General features: G+C 44.5%; 1 protein-coding gene across 1 annotated transcript in view; it reads right to left on the reverse strand.

Annotated features, from left to right (window-relative positions):
- parvb (parvin, beta) overlaps positions 1–21,215 on the reverse strand; it is a gene marked incomplete in the record, with an annotated part of 80,718 nt that overhangs the window by 54,938 nt on the left and 4,565 nt on the right. Inside the window, 1 exon segment of the mRNA XM_037683646.1 lies at positions 5,098–5,187. Coding sequence (XP_037539574.1) covers positions 5,098–5,187 — 90 coding nt within the window.

A 21,215-nucleotide genomic window follows, 5' to 3' on the forward strand; every position in this document is an offset into this window, starting at 1 on the left:
TTATTGTACACCTTAGACATTCATTCATAACATCCTCATGACATTCACATATAGGAACTTGAGGTGGGCACATGGCTGTGGGTGGTGGGATGACCTTACTCTCACCCCCTGTGCCTGTGCTCACTTACAACGGTTGCATTTAGACACTAGGGTTTGGATAGAGTTGGGGTGGAGGGGAAACTGGCACCATGCCAGCCTTTGCTCCTTCTTCTTTCCTTTTTAATGGCACTATACAACAACACACATCAACAGCACATCTAGGGGCGGGGGTGTATGTCTCGGGGTCTTATTTTTTTTATTTTATTTTATTTTTTCCTCCCCCCCTTGTTCCCTGACTGCCATTCCGGGGGTGGGGTCCGGGAGAAGGGCAGGCCGTCGGGTGTTGACCAGGACTATGTGGGGGTTCGGGGTCTGGGGGGGTTGCTGTGGGTGGTGCTGGCGCTGTGCTCTCCCTGGGGTTGTTTGGACCCCCTGAGCTTGGCTCTTGGGTGCCATGGTTGGCCCGCTGGCCAGGGTGGCTGCCGGGGCCTGGTGGGTGGTCGGCTGGGGGCACGTGCTTGGTTGTTGGCGGTGTGTGGGGGTGGTCGGTGGCGTGTCCTCTTCATGGTGGGGGGGTGTCCTGTCGGCTGGGCATGGCCTGGGCCGGGTCTGGGGTATTGGCTCTTCTCCGCTCAAGAATGAATGGGTTTACCTCCTGGGTTTGGGCATGGGCTGCCCCCTGTAGAGGGTGGGTACATGTCTTGGACCTGGGGGGTATAGAGTGCGTATTGGGAATAAGAATGAAATGTATCGTTATTGTATGTCTTTGAGTGAGTGAATGTGAGAATGAGGTTGGGATTGTGTGATTGTGTCTGTGTATGAATGGGTATTTGTTAGGCCGAGACTCGGACTGCCCCCTCTTTGATACAACTGGGGGTGCTTGGCATCGCGCCTCTATCGCGCGGCCCCCTGGTGGGGTGTGCTCTTGCCTGCCGGCGCGCTTGGGGCCCTTGGTGTCGGGGGCTGGGTGCTTGGACGTGTGTCGGCTCGGCCTGGTGTCTGCCTGGTGGGGCTCGGGTCCTCTGGCCCTGTCGGGCCTTGGCCTGGGTAGTGTGAGTCCTCGGTGCTCAGGCCTCGGTGCCCGGGCCTGGACCTACATCGGTGCAGCGGGTTCCGACGGAGGCCTATGAGTTTGTCGCTGTTGGCCCCGGGGGGTCACTGTATGTGGTCACTGGTGGGGATCTTCCGGTTCTCCCCTGTGGTCCGTTCTGGGGGGTGGGTGAGTGGTTCGTCCTGTGTGGGTGGCCCTGGGGGCTCCGCGGTCGGGGTCCCTCCTGGGGTCTTGGGCTCTGGTCCCCCCTTTTTCGTCTGCCTCTGGTCTTGGGGGTCGGGTCTCTGCTGCTTCACGGTTACTATTAAATGTTCTATTAGAGAAGCCTTATACACTTATGCATGCTCACAACCACACACAAATAGATGCAGGGATGCTTATGTAGGCTTTATATGTAGATATATAGATATGTATATGAATGTATATTCATGTGTATGTATGTATGTATATAGGCGTAGGTATGGGTATATATATTTATGGAAACTTACTGCAAAGCCATGAATATTTTAAGTTCTTTATACATATGTATTTTGTTGCTGTGTTTTGTCATGTTCTTTGCAGGTGAACAGACAGTGGCCGGGTGTTTTGCCGTGTGCTCTCTGTGTATATTTTGGAGTCTTACTTTGTCTTTTCTTTCTATCCTATTAAAAAAATATATATATAATAAAAAAAAAACCTACACTAGATAATCACTAGAATAAATATTTCATAATAATGGTGTGGAGAGGATGGCTGTAAGGGGAGAAGGGAGGCCATCTAAGCAAAAAAAAAAATAAAAAAAAAATAAAAAAATAAAAAACTAACTTAAGAAATTTAAAGCCATCCCGTCCCTGATGTCAGCCAGGCAGTTGAGCAGCGGTTGAATAGAGCATGTACCACTGTGTCTTAGGGGGAAGTAAATTTGACAGTCATCGGCATAGAAGTGGAAGGGCATGTTGCGTTTCCGGAAAATAGCACCAAGCGGCAGCAGGTATAAAGAGAATAGGAGGGGTCCCAGGATGGACCCCTGCTGAACCCCCCATTTAAGCTCTGCCTCTGCGGAACTAAAATCCTTGATGGAGACACAAAAGGATCTGTCAGTGAGGTAAGATCTGAACCAATTGAGGGCTGATCCTGTGACGCCCACCCACTGCTCCAACCTTGCAATGAGGATCTCATGGTCGATGGTGTCAAAGGCGGCTGTGAGGTCCAACAGGACAAGCAGCACAGAATCACCGGTATCTGTGAATCTGAAGATGTCGTTAAAGACCTTCAGCAGGGCATTTTCAGTGCTGTGGAGAGGTTTAAAGCCAGATTGGAAAAGCTCTAAGATGGCGTGATCCTCCAGGAATCACTTCAACTGGGACTCGACTATTTTCTCCAGTACTTTAGAAACAAATGGGAGTTTGGAGACAGGCCGGAAGTTGGAAACGACTGAGGGGTCAAGGTTTGGTTTTTTCAGGAGAGGCTGGACAGCAGCATTTTTAAAGGATTTTGGCACCACGCCAGTGGATAAACTACTGTTTACTATGGCAAGAATGGACGGACTTAGAGTAGGAAAAACCTCCTTTAGTAGTCGAGGGGGGACCACATCAAAGGGGGAGCCAGAAGGTTTCAAGTTGCACATGACCTGCTCTAGAGAAGATAGAGTGATGGGATCAAAATGTTCAAAAGGAGCTACAGATTGAGGTGGGATGGATGGGTCATGAGTTGGAGGGGAAATGAAAGCCCTGGTGGTCGCAATTTTTTCCAAAAAGAAATGTAGGAAGTTGTCGCACAGCTCAGTCGAGGCTTCCAGAGGTGATGGTTCAGTGAGGTGGAGAACAGAGTTTAGGGTGGAGAAGAGGACACGTGGGTTGTGAGAGTTTCAGGTAATTATATCAGAGAAGAATTTTGATTTTGCAGCTTTTACAGTTTTCTGATAACAGTGCCAACTCTCTTTAAGTATTTGAAAAGAGACCTGCAGCCTGTCTTTCCTCCACTTTCGTTCCGCCCTCCTACATTGCTGCTTAACGGCCTTGGTGACGTCACTCAGCCAAGGTTCTGCTCTCAGTTTTGATTTTTTGGTTTTAACAGGTGCAACATGATTCAGAGTCTTTAAGCAGACAGAGTTGAACTGGGATGTCAGCTTCTCTGTGATGGTGAGAAACACTGGGGGCTGAATTATCATTACAGAGTTATAAACATCTGTGAAACGTGCAGCAGTGAAGTGGTTAATGGTCCGGCTGTGACATGCAGGAATGCACGACTTAGGAGTTAGATGGGGGAGGGTGAACTCAAACCGGTCTGGCATGTGGTCTGAAAAAACATTATCACCAATTACAAGATTATTAACAGTCATATCATGAGTTAAAACAAGGTCCAGTGTATGTCCCCGCTCTTGGGTCAGACCGTTTACATGCTGAGTTAAATTAAATGAGTCCAATAGATCTAAAAAGTCCTTACCAAGGGCTTCTCATGACAGAACACGTGCAAATTAAAGTCACCAATAATGAAAACATGCTCATATTTTGGAGTGATTTCAGCCAAGAAGTCAGAAAACTCATTTATGAAATCCTTAGACCGAGGAGGGCGATAGACGAGTGCAAATAACGTCGGAGGTGAATGTCCGAGTTCAAAGACGCTCAGTTCAAAGCTGGCATGGGAAACTGGGATGGGCAGTTGTTTACAGTCAAAAGTTGATTTGAATATTGTTAATAATCCACCACCGCGCCGGCCTGATGGCTGCGGGGCGTTAAAACACAGACAGTTCGGTGGCAGTAATTCCGTCAAGGCGCTGGACTCACCCGGAGACATCCAAGTCTCTGTGATACACAGAAAGTCCAAATCGTGCTCTTGAAAGTAATCCCTGAGGATAAAAGTTTTGTTGGTAACAGATCTAGCGTTGACCAAACACATCCGGATACTGTCCAAAGTGGAGCCAGCAGCGGTGGAGTTAGCGCGCGCTAATGGCCGCAGGTTTTCAATAACAGCCCCTCCAGGTCGGTCCGAGCTGCGCAACGGCTTACAACTAAAGCTTGTTACCTGGTCCGGGCACACAGGAGAGGAAGATGCAGCGCGCAGAGCTTTCAGTTTTACCAGCTGACCAGCACGTTTTCCCCGGCATCTGAAGCGATATCTCCGGGCAGACAGGTGAGGAGCGCAGTGAAGGTAAGCTGGCACGTCCGCCATCGAGGGGGAGGAGGGGGGGGGTCCAGAGGTACGCTGATAATGGTCCAAATAAGCGACTTCAGTGCCAGAAAAACGAAGATTCAAAAGTTGTTGTCTGTCATACACCAGCAGAGAGTTGATGTCACAGATGTGAAATGCAAAAAACAAAAATAATCTGAACACCATCAGCAGAGGTGGATGGCAAGCCATGTACACGGGCGCCATCTTACCGGAAGTCATCTGATCAGCTGCAGCAGGAAGTTTATCCTGCAGTAGTAAAGGCTACACAACACTGCAAGAGGAAGCTTGTTCTGCTGCGCTGGGCTGCACAAATGTGCTGCAGGTGCTAAATAATTTAAATTATTCATTTAAAATTTAAATTCCATGCCAATTGTGCGGCTCATTCATCAGTCAGCCAATCATGTCCAATCTTATTTTGAAAAACCGTGATAGAGCTAATCTGCGATAAACAAACCGTGAAGTAGCGAGGTATATATATATAGATCTGGTGCTATATAAATAAACTGAAATGAATATATTTTGCCCAATAGTAGCACAAACAATGACACGTTTCCCTCACACTTATGTCAGTGGTGATTTCTCTTGACTAATGAAGGCTTCACACACTCCACCCATTTTCAGTTCCTGCTGCTCCACTGTTGAAATCCCCATAAGTCAAACCTTGTCAGCAGATTTATATTACAATCCTGTAATAGCCTGACTGATCTCTGACACTCTGACTTCAGAAACTAAATATTTGGAAACACCATCACCACTAGACTTTCACACCTAAACATATCTTTGGCACAGTTTAACAAGAATCTCAAAATAGGAAAGGTTTTCCTGTCATGTGTTTAAAGTGCAAAAATTACATGTACCGAGCAAAGTATCTTCTGGATGGATTTCTGTCCCTGCTGGAAGCAGTGGTGCATTTATAGCATTCTTCCCCTCCTCATGGAGATCACTCACTGTGGAGACAACAATACATACAAACTATTATGATCTTCAGCATACAGGCAAAAAGCAGAACAATCTATAATTAAATATAGTACACAAAGTATTGGGAAATTGAAAATGAATAAAGGATTAGGACAGAGAATCAACCAGTATATAACTGAGAGGAAAAAAAAAAGAATAAGAAAGCAAACTGGTAGCAGTACAAGTGTAAAGTAGCAATGTTTTCAATTGAGTAAGGGGAAACTGAAATACATGGCATCTGAAAAGTGTGAGAAGCAGCAGACCAACACACATCTGTCCACTTTATGTGGGTCTCTGCAACAGAGACTTCTACTCCAGATTTGAAATTAATCAAAACTCAACCACTTTAAAAACGGTTTAAGTAAAAGTTCAGATCATTTGACACATGGTTTCTGTGGATAAGATATGAACAAATAATTTCTTAACCTGTTATAGGTAGCTCTTTGAATGGCCTCAGTTTAAGAAATTAGAGTTTAATATTTGCTGATTGATGAGCTAACACGCAGTCAGTCCATAGTAGTTCATGCAAATTACAAATGCAAAAAAAAGTGACTGCATAAAATGTTGCAAAATCCATCCATCCATTTTCTTCTGCTTATCCGGGGTCAGGTCGTGGGGGTAGCAGCTTAAGTAGGGAGGCCCAGACTTCCCTCTCCCCAGCCACTTGGGCCAGCTCCTCCGGGGGAATCCCGAGGCGTTCCCAGGCCAGCCGAGAAACATAGTCCCTCCAGCGTGTCCTGGGTCTTCCTCTGGGTCTCCTCCCGGTGGGACGTGCCCGGAACACCTCACCAGGGAGGCGTCCAGGAGGCATCCTAACCAGTTGCCCGAGCCACCTCAACTGGCTCCTCTCGATGTGGAGAAGTAACGGCTCTACTCTGAGTCCCTCCCGGATGACCGAGCTTCTCACCCTATCACTAAGGGAGAGCCCAGACACCCTGCGGAGAAAACTCATTTTGGCCGCCTGTATCCGTGATCTCGTTCTTTCAGTCACAACCCAAAGCTCATGACCATAGATGAGGGTAGGAACGTAGATCGACCAGTAAATTGAGAGCATGACCTTTTGACTCAGCTCTCTCTTCTTCACGATAGACTGGTACAGCGTCTGCTTCACTGCAGACACTGCACCTATCCGCCTATCGATCTCAAGCTCCATTTTTCCCTCATTCGTGAACAAGACCCCAAGATATTTGAACTCCTCCACTTGGGGCAAGACCTCCTCCCCGACCCAGAGAGGGCACTCCACCCTTTTCCGGCTCAGAAGCTGAAGCTGTTGCAAAATATCTTTAGGAAAATACAGTACTCCCTCGTTTATCGCGGGGATCTGTACCCTAAAGTACCATGATAAGTGAAAAACCACAAAGTAGGAATAGTAATACAAGTAGTAAGTAGTAGTTTATTTTATATATATATATATATATATATATATATATATATATATATATATATATGAAGGCGTTTGAAACCCTTCCACACTCTTGCAATATTCAACAATGTTTCTAAACTCTCTAAAAGTGTCATAGTCTGCACTTTGTCTGTTTTCTTTGTGTTCTTCTTGTCTTTATTTACTTTCCTGTTCTGTCATAATTTATCCTCTTGTCTGTAATTTTTGTGCTTATCCTTTGCTTGGTTCCTTTTTTCACTTCCTAGTGTTTTGCCTCCATCATGTGGTCTGTCTTAAGTTACTACTCCCTCATTAAGTTCCAGGTTTCTTCACCTGTTGTCATCCCAGCTGTTTGTCATTTGCCTTGTCAGTGTTAGTGTATTTAAGTCAGTGTGTTCAGTTGTCTGGTATCTGGTCATTTCCTCATGAAGACTTCTGCCTCTTGTTTCATGCCCTTCACTTCGTCTTGGTTTTTGTCTCCCCTCATGACCTGCTATTATTCATGTAAGTTTTTGCTGCCACGTCAGCCATTTTGTTTATTTTTTCATTAAATACTTTTCTTTACTCTTAACCTGAGTTGTTTGAGTCCTCCCTGCATTTTTGGGTTCAAAACAATACCAGATCCTTACAGAAAGACCAGCTCAAACTGAACCCAGCAGGAGGATGACAACAATTTTTGAGTTCCTGTCCCGCCAAGCAGAAATAAACTCTCCAGCAGGACATGGAGAGGAGAGAGACTCAGTTCAGGGGAACTCGCCTGGCCTAGTGATGGCCAAATGAAGCAATAAAGCAGTATTGAACCACTTTGCCAATTGTATTGAACTTGGGTTCATTCATACAAAGGTTCATTTCAGTGACATCTAGTGGTGAAATAGTAGACGACAAACACTGCCAATATATGTTTAGCTGATTCAGTAGACATGTTGACTGGTACCGGTATCTGGGATTGAGAGAGGGTGTGCTTTATAAAACGGTAGGTGCAGGGAAGGTGGGTTGTGCTTAGTGATGTTAAAATGAAGCTTTTTGAAGCATCAGTGTGTCCTCCCCCAGAAATTTTGGAATAAGAGATGCCATTTCCTGTATTTTGGTGTATTTTAACAGGTTGTTAAACATTTGAATAAACTGATTAAAAACAGCTATCTTTTAAATGACGAGGCTCAGAGACCAACAACCTGTGTCAATAAAGGTTAAATTGAAATTACTATTTTAGAGAGCAACAACAATTAACAAGCCTGTGCATGAATGCACGTCCTTGACAGTCTGTCAGGCGTCCTAACCCCTCCTCCCTCACCTACACACACACACACACACGCACACACACACACACACACGCACACACACACACACACACACACACATACACACGGCCGAGTGCCGACCTGAACTCTTCTCAGCCGAATTCAGTCCTGTGTGTTCTGCTCCAATCTCAATTGCCACTGCCTCTGCTGTCCAGATATCCATCCATTTATTTTAGATAATAAATTGTATTTTCAACATTTTGATCGCTGTTATTTTGACTAATTAGTGCCGTTGTTTTGATATGTGATGTAATACACATCAAACATTTCACTCGGTTTTTTTTTGTTTTTTTACTGTAAGCTTATTTATTTTGTCTGAAATGTTATGCACTGTAATGTATGCAGGAGTTCCGACACAGCAGTTGTGCCACGCAGGACATGCAGTCCGTGTCTCTGCTGGCAGGAGCGTGGCGCGGCCACAACATCCACTCGTTGTACTTTTAATAAATAATCAAAATTAAAATGCGCAATGACTTCGGACTTTTAGGGGCGGAGTTGGCAGATCCGAGTGGTCAAAATTATAGAGTTCCAGGATCTTGTTCTGACAGGATCCAGCTCAAATTCATCACTGTCAACAAGAGCTGTTCGTAACGTATAATACATGTAGAATGGGGATGTGAACCGGGGCTTGAACCATTTTAAATACACTGAATTGCGCCAAATGTTTGAAACTCTGCCCGTCAACTCGAAGCAGTCAGCTGACTCGGTCTGAATGAAGCAGTGAAGTGGTTTACACGTAATGAATGACGTCACAAGAAGCAAGCTCCGGCCCATTGCTTCACCATAACTACCTTGTCGAGTTTGAAGTGTGCTTTGAAGCTTCGGTGTTAGAGGTAACTTCACTAGCCTGGCCATAAAGCCTGTTTTCTACTACCCACCTCAGTGGTTTCATGAGAGGCCTTCGGAAGAGGAACCAGATGATGACAACGATGAGCTCTGGTTCACCCATGGTCCAAGCTCACGCCGCCACCATAAAAGGGGTCGACGGACACGGCTCCAACCCACTGAGCTTCCTGTTTCTCCTGCATCTCCCCACCTGACCAAGAAGCAGCTAAGTTCAACCCAGCCGACCACAAAGCAGCTGAAACCACTTCCCTACGTCTCAGTGGGGGTTGGCCATGACGCCCCACCCACCAGTGTCTCAGTGGGGGTCGGCCACGACGCTCCACCCACCAGTGTCTCAGTGGGGGTCGGTCACGACGCTCCACCCACCAGTGTCTCAGTGGGGGTCGGCCACGACGCTCCACCCACCAACGTCTCGGTAGGGGTCAGCCATGATGTGTCTCAACCTTGTGGCATTCTTGAGCCTCCTAGAGGTTCCATGCTTTCAGAGAGACCCAGGCCTTCAGAGGGTCCCAAGTCATCAGCAAAGAGTACCAGGCCAGCTACCGCCTCCACGACAACCATGTCTGCTGCCGCCTCCATGACAACCACGTCTGCTGCCACCTCCATGACAACCACGTCTTCTGTCGCCTCCACGACAACCACGTCTTCTGTCGCCTCCACGACAACCACGTCTGCTGCCGCCTCCAAGACAACCACGTCTGCTGCAGACCATTCATCCCTGGCGTCGCCTGCACATCCTTCTCGGCCTCTAGTGCTTGTTCAGTCCAGTGAGGCTATATCTTCTGAGGGCCCTTCCCAGCCAATGAAGCGGCAGAGACTTTGATACTGAACCTGTTGAGTACCCAACTGCTGGCGAAGAGGCAGAGACTTGGTGACAGACCACCTGCACACTTCTCAATGGGAGTTGAGGACGACTGCCCACTTTCCATGTCTTCAGAGGGGTCTATGCCACCTGTAGCTCCTGAGGTCTCTGTGCCGCCTGCAGCTCCTGAGGTTTCTTTGCCTCATCATAGCTCTTTGCCTCGTCTTGAGATGTCCACACCATGACCTGATGTGTCCATGCCACTTGGGTGCTCTACAGCATCCATGGATCTGCTCCGGCGTGCTGGACGGCCTCACGGCCGTCCTCCTATACTGTTGCCACGTGCTGGACGGCCTCTCGGCCGCCCACCTGAGCTGTTGCCGCGTGTTGGGCGGCCATCCTGAGCTGTTGCCACGTGTTGGACGGCCTCACAGCCACCCACCTAAGCTATGGCCTCCCAGCGATCTACCCAAGATTATGCCACTGAATGTTATGGCCCCCTAGTCATCTGCCTATATAGTTTTTTCCAGGTCTGATCCTGTCGGTTTTTGTGTTTGATTATTTTTCTTGGTGCCCTCCATCCTGGTTTTTTCCCCCTCCACCCACCCAGTCCGTTTCTTGTGTCTGGTCTTTGGGACGTCAGGAGCCGTCCCTTGATGGGGGGGCTCTGTCATAGTCTGCAGTTTGTATGTTTTCTTTGTGTTCTTCTTGTCTTTATTTGCTTTCCTGTTCTGTCATAATTTATCCTCTTGTCTGTAATTTTTGTGCTTATCCTTCACTTGGTTCCTTTTTTTTCACTTCCTAGTGTTTTGCCTCCATCATGTGGTCTGTCTTAAGTTACTACTCCCTCATTAAGTTCCAGGTTTCTTCACCTGTTGTCCTCCCAGCTGTTTGTCATTTGCTTTGTCAGTGTTCGTGTATTTAAGTCAGTGTGTTCAGTTGTCTGGTATCTGGTCATTTCCTCATGAAGACTTCTGCCTCTTGTTTCATGCCCTTCACTTCGTCTTGGCTTTTGTCTCCTCTCCTGACCTCTTATTATTCATGTAAGTTTTTGCTGCCACGTCAGCCCTTTTGTTTATTGTTTTCATTAAATACTTTTCTTTACTCTTAACCTGAGTTGTTTGAGTCCTCCCTGCATTTTGGGGTTCAAAACAATACCAGAGCCTTACAAAAAGAGCACAGAATGTCAAGATATCAGCTCCTTGCCTCCTCTGCTCTTTGTCACCTGCAAGCGCTCTCGGCCACACCCACTTCTCTGCTCTGCATGGAGAACAGCTGATCAGCTGCAGCAGGAAGCTTATCCTGCAGTATGGGCTGCACAAAAGTGCAGCAGGTGCTAAATAATTTAAAATAATTTATTTAAAATGAACAATCCATGGCTCATACATCAATTAGCCAATTGTGTGTCATGCTCAATTTTATTTTGAAAAACCGCGATAGAGCGAGACCACGATAAACAAACCGAGAAGTAGCAAGGGACTACTGTATTGTTTGTTTTAACACCCCCCCCCCCCCTGCTGCTTTTGGTGAAATCCTATAGGTCATTTGACCCAAAAGCAGAAGGGTTAATTCACAGTGTTTAGTATCAGATAGAGCCCTCTTTGGATTAGCCATTAGCTTGTTAATCCAGCCAGAACTAAAATATTCCTCAAAACTGTGGTCATTTAAAGAGCTATCTAGGTAAGATGTTAGCTGTTGGTAAACTATGCCACAGAATCCTGCTCCATAAGATCTGAACTTTAAAGCTCAGTTTATATAGATGACCTTTCTATTGACAGGCTTTCACTGCCGACTGCTACAAAACTCCTGGGATTTACAAGCTTTCTACCCCTAATGTCTGTAAGGCTTTTATCTTTTCAATTTGCACAACATGCAACAAGCTAAACCATGAGCACTCCAAAATCTGCCATTTCATTCACTCACTAGATTATTTACAAGGTCTAAGAAGGAAAGCAAGGTGAGGATTGAAACAAAAACACATTTTAAGACTTCATTCTGCAGTGAAAGCCAACAAAAATCTGCTGTTTAGATTAACCTCAAAATGAAATGTGTGTTTATGGAACACACAATCAACAAAATTATGACTTTGAAAGTTTGAGTCAACAGGATAAATAGAATTAGACTTGAACCAGGGTCCCAAAAGATTTATCAGATCTAGCTTTCTCATTGAGCCTTTCATCTTACTACAGATCAGCAGTTAGCTCTGTAATTAAAGATCATGAGGCTGAGACTCAACATAATCATGCAGATTTCTGCCTCCAAGTTCATTTTTACCAGACAGAGCACTGGACCTCTCAGTGGTCATATCAAATATAATCCATTTACTATAGCAGGTTCCAACAGATATTATCCTGACTTCTATTAGCTGCTGTTCAAATGCTGCTGAATTTTCACCAAGACTGCACTAAGGTGACCGGTCTCACTTCCCCATTTCTACTTTCAAGTTTATGGCAGTGCAGCCATTAAAGTCATGTTACCTTGTTTCTTCCTCTTTGTCCCACACAGCAGCCCAGCCATGTCCCTCCAAACATATACCAGCAGATTCCCCCTGATGGTAGCGAGTGGCAGCAGAAAACGCAGGAGTATAAATGTTCATGTGTGTATGAACTGCAATCAGTGTAGCTGAGCAGAGGCAGGGGCGTCATCACGTGTTTATTTCTGTCTCAACCCTCCACCTCATCTCCACGGTCCACTTACCAGAAAGGTTACGAGGGGGAAGTATCGGTGGGGGACGCATGGCTGGATGTAAACGCATCCCAGTGTCAGCGGCGGGACAAGGACAGACCTCGCTGACCAATCACAGGTAACATGTTTTACAGATACACCAGTGTTTTAACTTTGTCCTAATAATTACAAACTGTTTTTAATAAATTTACTGCAAATTTTAAACCCATATAAGTCAAACTGGCCTGGTTACAGCAAATAGATGTATTGTCTGCATGCAAATGGGGCCTTTAATATGTTCTGCTGCATCAGATGATCAATCAGGCAGTGACTGTGTTCCCATTAATAGAATTACACTAATTCAATGCATGCACAACCAGCAGTGGAGAACATCACTCTTCTAGCAGCATCATAGCACAAACTCCTGTAAGGAACCTCTCAGTTGCATAATTATGTTAAAGGACAGAGGTTCATGAAGGCAACTGGGGAGATTTTGTTAGCTTTTAAAAATGCTCCAATCAGTTGGCATCATAAACAAAAGCAGACTGAAATCGACCCCCCTCGAGTTGGGTCCCTCTGCTCCCCGGGGAGATTTACTGAGGCAACGGGGAAGATATAAATAATGCTGCAGTATGGAGCAGAAATACTGGGACTTAAATATAGCAGCAGTTATTTACACTGACACAGTGAGTAACAGCAGCCAGGAGAAGTGTGTGCTACATGCAGCTTAATTCAACAACTGTTTTTAAAAAATAATGTCCAAACTATTCAAACTCGTCACACCAGTTTGGTTTTATATTATTCTGTATGCCAGGCAGTCAGTCTAATACACTGTTTCTGTTTGCTCAGCATTTATTTCCTAAAGAAGGGCTTTTGCTGCTTATTTTTGAACACTTAAAACCATCCATCCGTCCATTTTCTTCCACTTATCCGGGGTCGAGTCGTGGGGGTAGCAGCCTAAGTAGGGAGGCCCAGACTTCCCTCTCCCCAGCCACTTGGGCCAGCTCCTCTGGGGGAATCCCAAGGCGTTCCCAGGTCAGCCGAGAAACATAGTCCCGTTTCCACAGCTCCTCTTCAGCACGACTCGACTCAGTTCGGTACACTTACGAGCCGTTTTCCGCTTGCACGTTTTCATTGAACCGGCACCTTTATTGGTCCCTTCTTCTCAAGGGGACCAAGCGAGCCGAGCCGGCACCAAAACGTGACGTCAGAACACTGTTGGTCACTGATTGGTCAAGGGGAGGAGTCACTTTCAGAAACTTTTCAAAACACCAATCTGCCATTTGCAATTACTCGGAACTCAGAGCAGCGGCTGGATCTATTTTTAAGATTTTAAAAATAATAATGACAACACCGTGGTCTAATGGCCTTCTGGCCATTGCCCGGACCTCTGCCTCGCTTGCTCATGAAGGCCGAACCCCGATCCTGGCAGACGGGTGGACTGGGACGGAGGATAGAAATGATTTTTTAAAACATTTTATGTATAAAAAAATAATGTATTATTTTCATGCTAGACAGTTTTGACATCCTTCAACTCTGCCTGCTCCTTTCATTCCATGCCAGACCCCCTTGTTATACCTCCACTGCAATCAGCCTTCATGCCGCTCACCTGTTCTCTGCCCTTTTTAAGTTTAAGGTTCGCAGTCCTCCGGTGCCAGAGTATTGAAAGCCTCACAATGAGTAAACGTCCAGTGTCCATGCCACAGTCTTGTTAGTCTTCCTGGTTTTGACCTCACACCTGCCTCGCCTTGCTTGCTCCCTGTCTGTTTTGGATTATCTGCTCTGCTCATGGTAATGACCTCTGCTTCCTAAAGACCACATCTTCTGGATCTCGTCTCAAGTTTGGCGTTGGACCTGTGACCACCCATGTATGAACCTGGCCTGTCTCTTTGGACCTGCTGTTTGGATCTCCCTCCTTGCTGCTCACTGCTCAGCTCTGTCTCAAAGCTGGCTCATCTTCACCACCGGTGACGTCACCACAACCAACTCCTTCAAGAAACCGCTCCCTCACCTGTCAGTGAAGGTTGGTGACTGTCATCAGAACAAACTGAACATTACCACAGAACTTCAGCTCAATTAGCTCACTTGTCTCTTTAGATTATGCCGGACTAAGACCTCCACCATAAGCATGACGGCTCAGTGGTTAGCACTGTTGCCTCACAGCAAGAAGGTCCTGGGTTCAATCCCCAGTTGGACCCGGGGTCTTTCTGTGTGGAGTTTGCATGTTCTTCTCGTGCTTGTGTGGGTTTTCTCCGGGTGTTCCTCCCACAGAACAAGCATGCATGTTAGTCTGCCTTCAGGCCCAGGCCTCTCTTGCAAAAGAGATCTGTGATCTCAATGGGATTTGCCTGATTAAATAAAGGTAAATAAATAAAGAAGCAGTTTATTAATAAACCTTTTAAACCTTCTTGTTAGCTGTGAGCTGGTTTGAATCCCAGAACCCGGTTCTTGTCAAATTCGACACACAATATCCCTGTATTGTGTTGTAATGTTTGTCTAGAGTGTTTGGTTTCTTGCATTAAACTTTGGCATTTTGTAATACACTAAACGGAAATTTGTTTAGAGTGTATTAATGCTTTACATTATTTGAGTTTCAATGTGGAAATATTATGAAAATGTCTAACCATCATTTCAAGATACAATCATATTCCTGAGTGTATATAGATAAACTAAGGACTAGTTTTGAGTGGGGTCAAATTCATCAAAAACTATGCCAGCTTTAAATGTAACATTTGAATGTTCTATCAGCTTTTACAGCGCCATCAGTTTAAATTTTTCTTTTTTTTATTAAATTGAATGCTGTTACTTGTGTGCACAATTGGCAACAGCAGTTAGCAGGAGCATTTCTGGGGCAGCCTGTGACCCACGGAGCAATAATATCACATTAATGTACCACCTGTAACAACAATGCAAATGTGTTTAAAATCTTCTTCTGGACCTTTTTTGTAAACTTCTGAGACTGAAGTTGTTTGAAAGATGCAAAAATCCACTTTGGTCAAGTCTTACTCATACAGCTCATTTATCTGATGAAGATGAAACTTTTGAAAATTGACATCCTGATGCATGCTCAATAATCCAGGTAGAAAAATCTAAAAAAGTTAAATCTGGTCCTCTGGACATTCAAAAAAACCCAAAACAAAGCAAAACAACACTGTGTCTAGATCAGACCACACTTCAGCAAGTGTTGGACTGTACAGATCAGGCACACTTAGCACAGCATGTCAAGTCCAAGACTCGACAACAAAACAAGTTTAACTTACTAATAACTCATCAACAACATCATTATTCCAATAACAACACATTCAGTGTAGGACAACACTCCAGTAGTCAATTACATGCCAGGGAGACAGAAAAGTGGGTGAAGTATTTATCTGACAGACAGCTCACCCAGCCAGAGACAGAGATTCTTGCCAGGGGACTGAACTTTGCGGTTGCACCAAGTAGAATTCCTCTGGTGGAGATGATCACAGCTACTGAGTCAGCCATCCGCAACAACAAAATTAAAGAGGCTGAAGCAGAACAGCTCAGAATCAAAGTTTCAGCCTGCCTCAGCAATGCCAAACCACCACCTTCCAACATCAGTAGAGAGGAGAGGGACACACTCACCACTCTTAGCAAGGACAAAAACATCATCATTCTCCCAGCAGACAAAGGAAGGTGCACAGTGATTTTGAACCAGAAAGACTATCATGAGAAAGTTATGACACTCCTTAGTGACTTAACCACTTATGAACCTCTGAAAAGAGATCCAGGAAGTGGTTACAAGAAGAAATTGATAGATTGCCTGAAAATTTTGGAGCAGGACAAGGCTATTGACCGTTTTCTGTACCACAGACTGTACCCAGGGGAGGCCACACCTAGTCTGTATGGTTTACCTAAAATCCACAAACAAGGTGTACCTTTAAGACCAATCCTTAGAATGATTAACTCTGTCACTTACAATGTTTCCAAATATCTGGCGTCTGTACTCATCCCTTTAGTTGGCAGCTCAGAACACCACATACAGAACACCATGGACTTTGTGGATAAGGTGAGGGATGTCATCATGGAGACTGATGAAACAATGGTCTCTTTTGATGTCACATCACTCTTTACGTGCATTCCTGTTGATGATGCAGTAGAGGAGGTCAGTTTAAAATTAAAATCAGACACCACTCTGAGCAGCAGGACCACGCTTTCCACAGAACAACTGTCAACTCTTGAAACTGTGCCTGCAGTCAACCTACTTCACATATGGGGAGCAATATTATAGGCAGAAACATGGGTGTGCTATGGGGTCGCCAGTTTCTCCTATTGTTGCCAACCTGTACATGGAGGAGGTAGAAAAGAGAGCCTTGACGTCCTTTTCAGGGACACCACCAAGTCATTGGTTCAGGTATGTTGACGACACCTGGGTTAAAATAAAATCTCAGGAAGTCCAACATTTTACTGACCACATCAACTCTGTGGATAAATACATCAAGTTCACTCGAGAAGATGAAAAAAATGGCAAGTTGGCTTTCTTGGACTGTGAGGTCTCAGTCTCTGATAGAGGACATTTGCAAACTGAGGTGTACCGCAAACCCACCCACACAGACCAGTATTTGCAGTTTGACTCCCATCACCCTTTGGAGCACAAGTTAGGAGTCATCAGGACTCTGTATCACAGAGCAGACAGCGTCCCCACTAGCTCAGGAGCCAGGCAGAAGGAGAAATCCCACACAAGACAGGCTCTAGAGCAATGTGGATATCCTAACTGGGCCTTCCTAAAAGCAGAGAAGAAACCCAAACAGGACTCCAGTCAGCCAACAGGTGAAAAGGAGGAACCCAGACCCAGACCAGTGGTCATTCCATATGTTGAGGGAGTATCAGAGAAACTGAGACGTTTATTTTCTAAACATAACGTCCCAGTGGCTTTTAAACCCCAAAATACATTACAGCAAAGACTGGTTCATCCCAAAGATCCAGTCCCCCGGCACAAACAGAGTAATGTTGTGTATGCTGTTCAGTGTCAGGAGGGCTGTGATCAGTCTTACATCGGGGAAACAAAACAGCCACTGGCCAAAAGGATGGCCCAGCACAGAAGATCAACATCATTAGGCCAGGACTCTGCGGTCTACACTCATCTCCAGGCCAAAGGTCACTCTTTCAGGGATGAAGATGTGCACATCCTGGATAGAGAGGAACGATGGTTTGAGAGAGGAGTAAAGGAGGCCATCTTTGTGAAAAGAAACCGTCCATCGTTAAACAGGGGTGGAGGCCTACGTGTTCAATTGTCCCCCTCTTACAATGCTGTGATTGCTAGTATCACTCAGCCCTCTGTGAATAGTACACAGCAATCAGTGTGCTAATGATCCATTGTTAGGCTGATGGTCCTTCTTGAGCATGTGATCAGCTGGTTTTGGTTGTCAGCAGCAAAACTGGTTGATCCACTCTGAGAAGGTGCCATTTAAGAGACTGAGCTGAATACAGCACTTCAGACTGAAGAAGTCTCTCGGACGAGAGACGAAACGTTTCTACATTTTTTGTTGTTTTGCTTTGTTTTGGGTTTTTTTGAATGTCCAGAGGACCAGATTGAACTTTTTTAGATTTTGAAAATTGAGTTTCAAGGAGCTGGCTACAATAAGTGACATGTTTTAATTTACATTTTACATAGTGAAATGATCTGCAAATGTCACAAACCTAAATTTTGTTCACAATAGAATATAATCAACACAAATGTCTGAAAATTTACCAAATTTGGGGGAAATGTTTTTTTATTTTTTTTTATTTATAGCAGCAACTAATCTAAATGTTGTGACAGGAGCAACAAAAGGCTCTAAAAGTAAATAAGAACCAGCTGGAGGACACTTTATGCAACTAGCAAAGTTAATTGGCAACAAGTTGGCAAAAGCTCTGTCACACAGAGGCATGTAGCAGCAGCGTATGTCAACAAATGACAAAAACACGCTGCTGTAAGTCACAAAACTTAGGTGTAAGTTTTGAATAAGTTATTAGCTCACTGACTTTCAATGCAGCCAGTCATTCTGTATTGGCACAATTTTTTTCAGCGTGTTGCTCAGAAGCTATGCATGTTTCAGGTAGGCCACAGGTGCAGTAGGCTATGCAGAAGTTCACACGTTGCATGTAAGTTCTTCAGTCTGAAATCAGCTGGTAAATTGTGTACATGTAGCATATTTTTCAAACTATAAGGCGCATTAAGTGAAATAAGTCATTTTGACAGCTTTTTAAGCGCCGTGTACCACATAAAATCAGTTCGAGGTCAGTAAGCACAACCAGAATTCGAGGATTTTAAGTGTGCCTAATAGTCCGAAAAATATGGTAACTTATGTATAGCCAGTGAGCATGTTGACTTGTAAAGTTTATGCACAACGTTGGAGTTCTACTGAACTTCAGCATAGCAAGTTGGAGCATATTGCGAAGATAAAAGTAACGTTAGAAAACAGCAGCTCTCTACAGGCCCAGTCATTAATTTTGTATTGATCAACGTGTGGGAAGAAATGAAACAAATCAAGGATGCTGGAGCAGAACCCTCCACCACTGTGGGGATAGTTGCTGACCTCTGCAACTCATGGATCCAGCAGGAGGAATGACTTCCACGTCATTTGAACCATAGATATACTGAACAAAAATATAAACGCAACACTTTGGTTTCTGCTCCCATTGTTTTATGAGCTGAACTCAAAGATCTAAGACTTTTTCTATGTACATAATAGACCTTTTTCTCTCATTTTGTTCACAAATGTGTGAAGCATCAAACAATTTCTATTTAACATTTTTCCCTAAATGGATTTATAAGATGTGTTAATCATTAAATTCTGGTTTTATGTACAGTTTACGCAACATCCCAACATTTCTGAGTTGTATTTTATTTTTTTTACAAGTACTTTGTATATATAAGAATACTGGCTGCTATGGGGGTTTGGTCCTGTCTCTGTCTGTTACCTAATATTTCCAGCTCTCAGTGTTTTTCTCCTTGTGCTCAGCTCCTGTCTCACCTGTGTCATGTTAGGGTGCATTCACACCAGCCCTGTTTAGTCTGCTTTAATCAAACTCTAGCTCGTTTTCCTAGAAAGTCTGGTTCGTTTAGGGAGGTGTGAACGTGCCATCGAACTCTGTCACAGAACAAAATGGCAACCTCTGGGCCGGGCTAAAACCTAGGTCTCGGTCCGGTAGAAGCGAACTCCAGCGCGGTTCGAGTACAGTGTGAATGCAAACAGACCGGATCCCGCTCCGCAGGGTAAACAAACACGCATTTCTCTGACCTTATATGGAGCTGTCAGCTGCCTTGTGTGGAAAAACAATATTCTCCATGGTCTTCTGTCTCATCTTCTGCTCATGCTAAGTCCATTTTTGAAAAATTACAAAATATAACTCCTAAAACTGCTAAAACTTGATGCCACTGTTTTTATTTTTATTTACAGAAGAAGAAGAAGACGTGTCTTCAGAGGTTTTTGTGTCGTTTCTTTCAGTAGTTCTAGGTGCAGCGCCCCCACAGGCGAGCGGGGGAATAGGTTGGTTCAACAGGTTGACTCGACTGCACAGTGCAGTGTGAATGCAAACGCACCAGCTCAAATGTAAACAAAAGGTCATGACTATTGGTCCCGAACCGAGTCTACCGGACTATCTGGTGTAATCACCGCAGGTGTCTGTTATTTGTTCCAATCAGTGTGTGTATATATTCAGCTTCTCTGCATCTTGTGTTTGTCTCGGGATTGTTCTCTTATGGTGTTGTGTTCAGCCTTCTGTTTCGTCCGTCCGATCAGTTCTGTGAGTAGCTGCCCTGTCAGCGTTTTGATTTTGTTTTTGTAAGAATAAATATATTTACGTTTCCTCGAGCATCCTTGTCATCCTCCTGCACGTGGGTTCAAACACTCCTGACAGCCAAACATGACAGCTGCTACTTCAGTTTGTTTTTGTTGTCATTTTTTTCCATATAACTATTACAGCATTTGCATAAAAATAATTTAAAATGTACAATTCACAGCGGGGAATAAGCAGAAAATACAAAGCAAGAACACATTTAAACTATTGGTTGATAGAAATGTTAAATAAGCTGATGTAGAAATGCTTAAAAAAAAACAAATAGTGAAAAAATGACTTACTGTTCCCATCCATTCTATAGCAGACTGTATTCTATATGCTGTCTGTTCACAATAACCACCCAGTTAAAACTGAGCCGTTCTCAAATTCCTCTTCGGACAAACTCTCGAGGTTACAGCTGCTGACAGAAAGATCCAAGCCTTGTCAGAATAGCACAGACTTCCTTTTCCATTTATCAGTATGATTCAAGCACCACACTGTATCTATGACCCCACACTGTTCGACTGCAGAAATGTTATCTGGGTGTATGGCAGGCAAAGCGTTCACATACTTTATCTTATTTTAATGCACCACAGGAAAGAGGACATTTTAGGGCCAGGTTCGTATATAACTGCTCTTGTTCAGCAAAACTTAATCAACTGTGTGAGCATTTGCTCAGAGAGCTGGGTATAGTCCTAACCCCAAACTAAAAGAGACTACAGCAGCTAGCTGTGCTGCCATCATAACTAGAAAATATTACAACCCGGCCATTTGTTCCATGGGAAGTTTAATCTTTAAAATCTTTTGTTTCATGGAGTCTATCTTCTAGTGTCCTTAGCCTAAGCTTGGATGAAGTCTGACCACAGAGGGGCACTGCTGTCTCATGAGCTGCAGGATCTACAGGCTCTGATCTTCATTCACAGCGTCAAACGTTTTCACTTTCCACTCACAAAGAAAAATGTCTTGTTAAAAGCTTCCCTCTTGTGTAATTTGTTTTCCGCATTACATTTTTCAGAATTTGATCTATTTTACTGATGAAGCTGAATACTTACAGTAAGTTTGGTCTATTAATCTAATGTATTTAATGCACAGAAGTTCAGTTCTTGTCTTCTCTCCTGTTTTATTGTCTCTAAAGTGGTTTACATGTCAGAAGGAGAAAAATGTCACTCCAGCTGCTCTGCTGAGACAGCAGTTTCATTATTATTAAAGTGCCAGCAAATATCCCAATACCTTCATTTATCACTA

Source organism: Nematolebias whitei, chromosome 10, assembly GCF_014905685.2.
Source record: "Nematolebias whitei isolate Nwh7 chromosome 10, NemWhi1, whole genome shotgun sequence".
Lineage (NCBI taxonomy): Eukaryota > Metazoa > Chordata > Actinopteri > Cyprinodontiformes > Rivulidae > Nematolebias > Nematolebias whitei.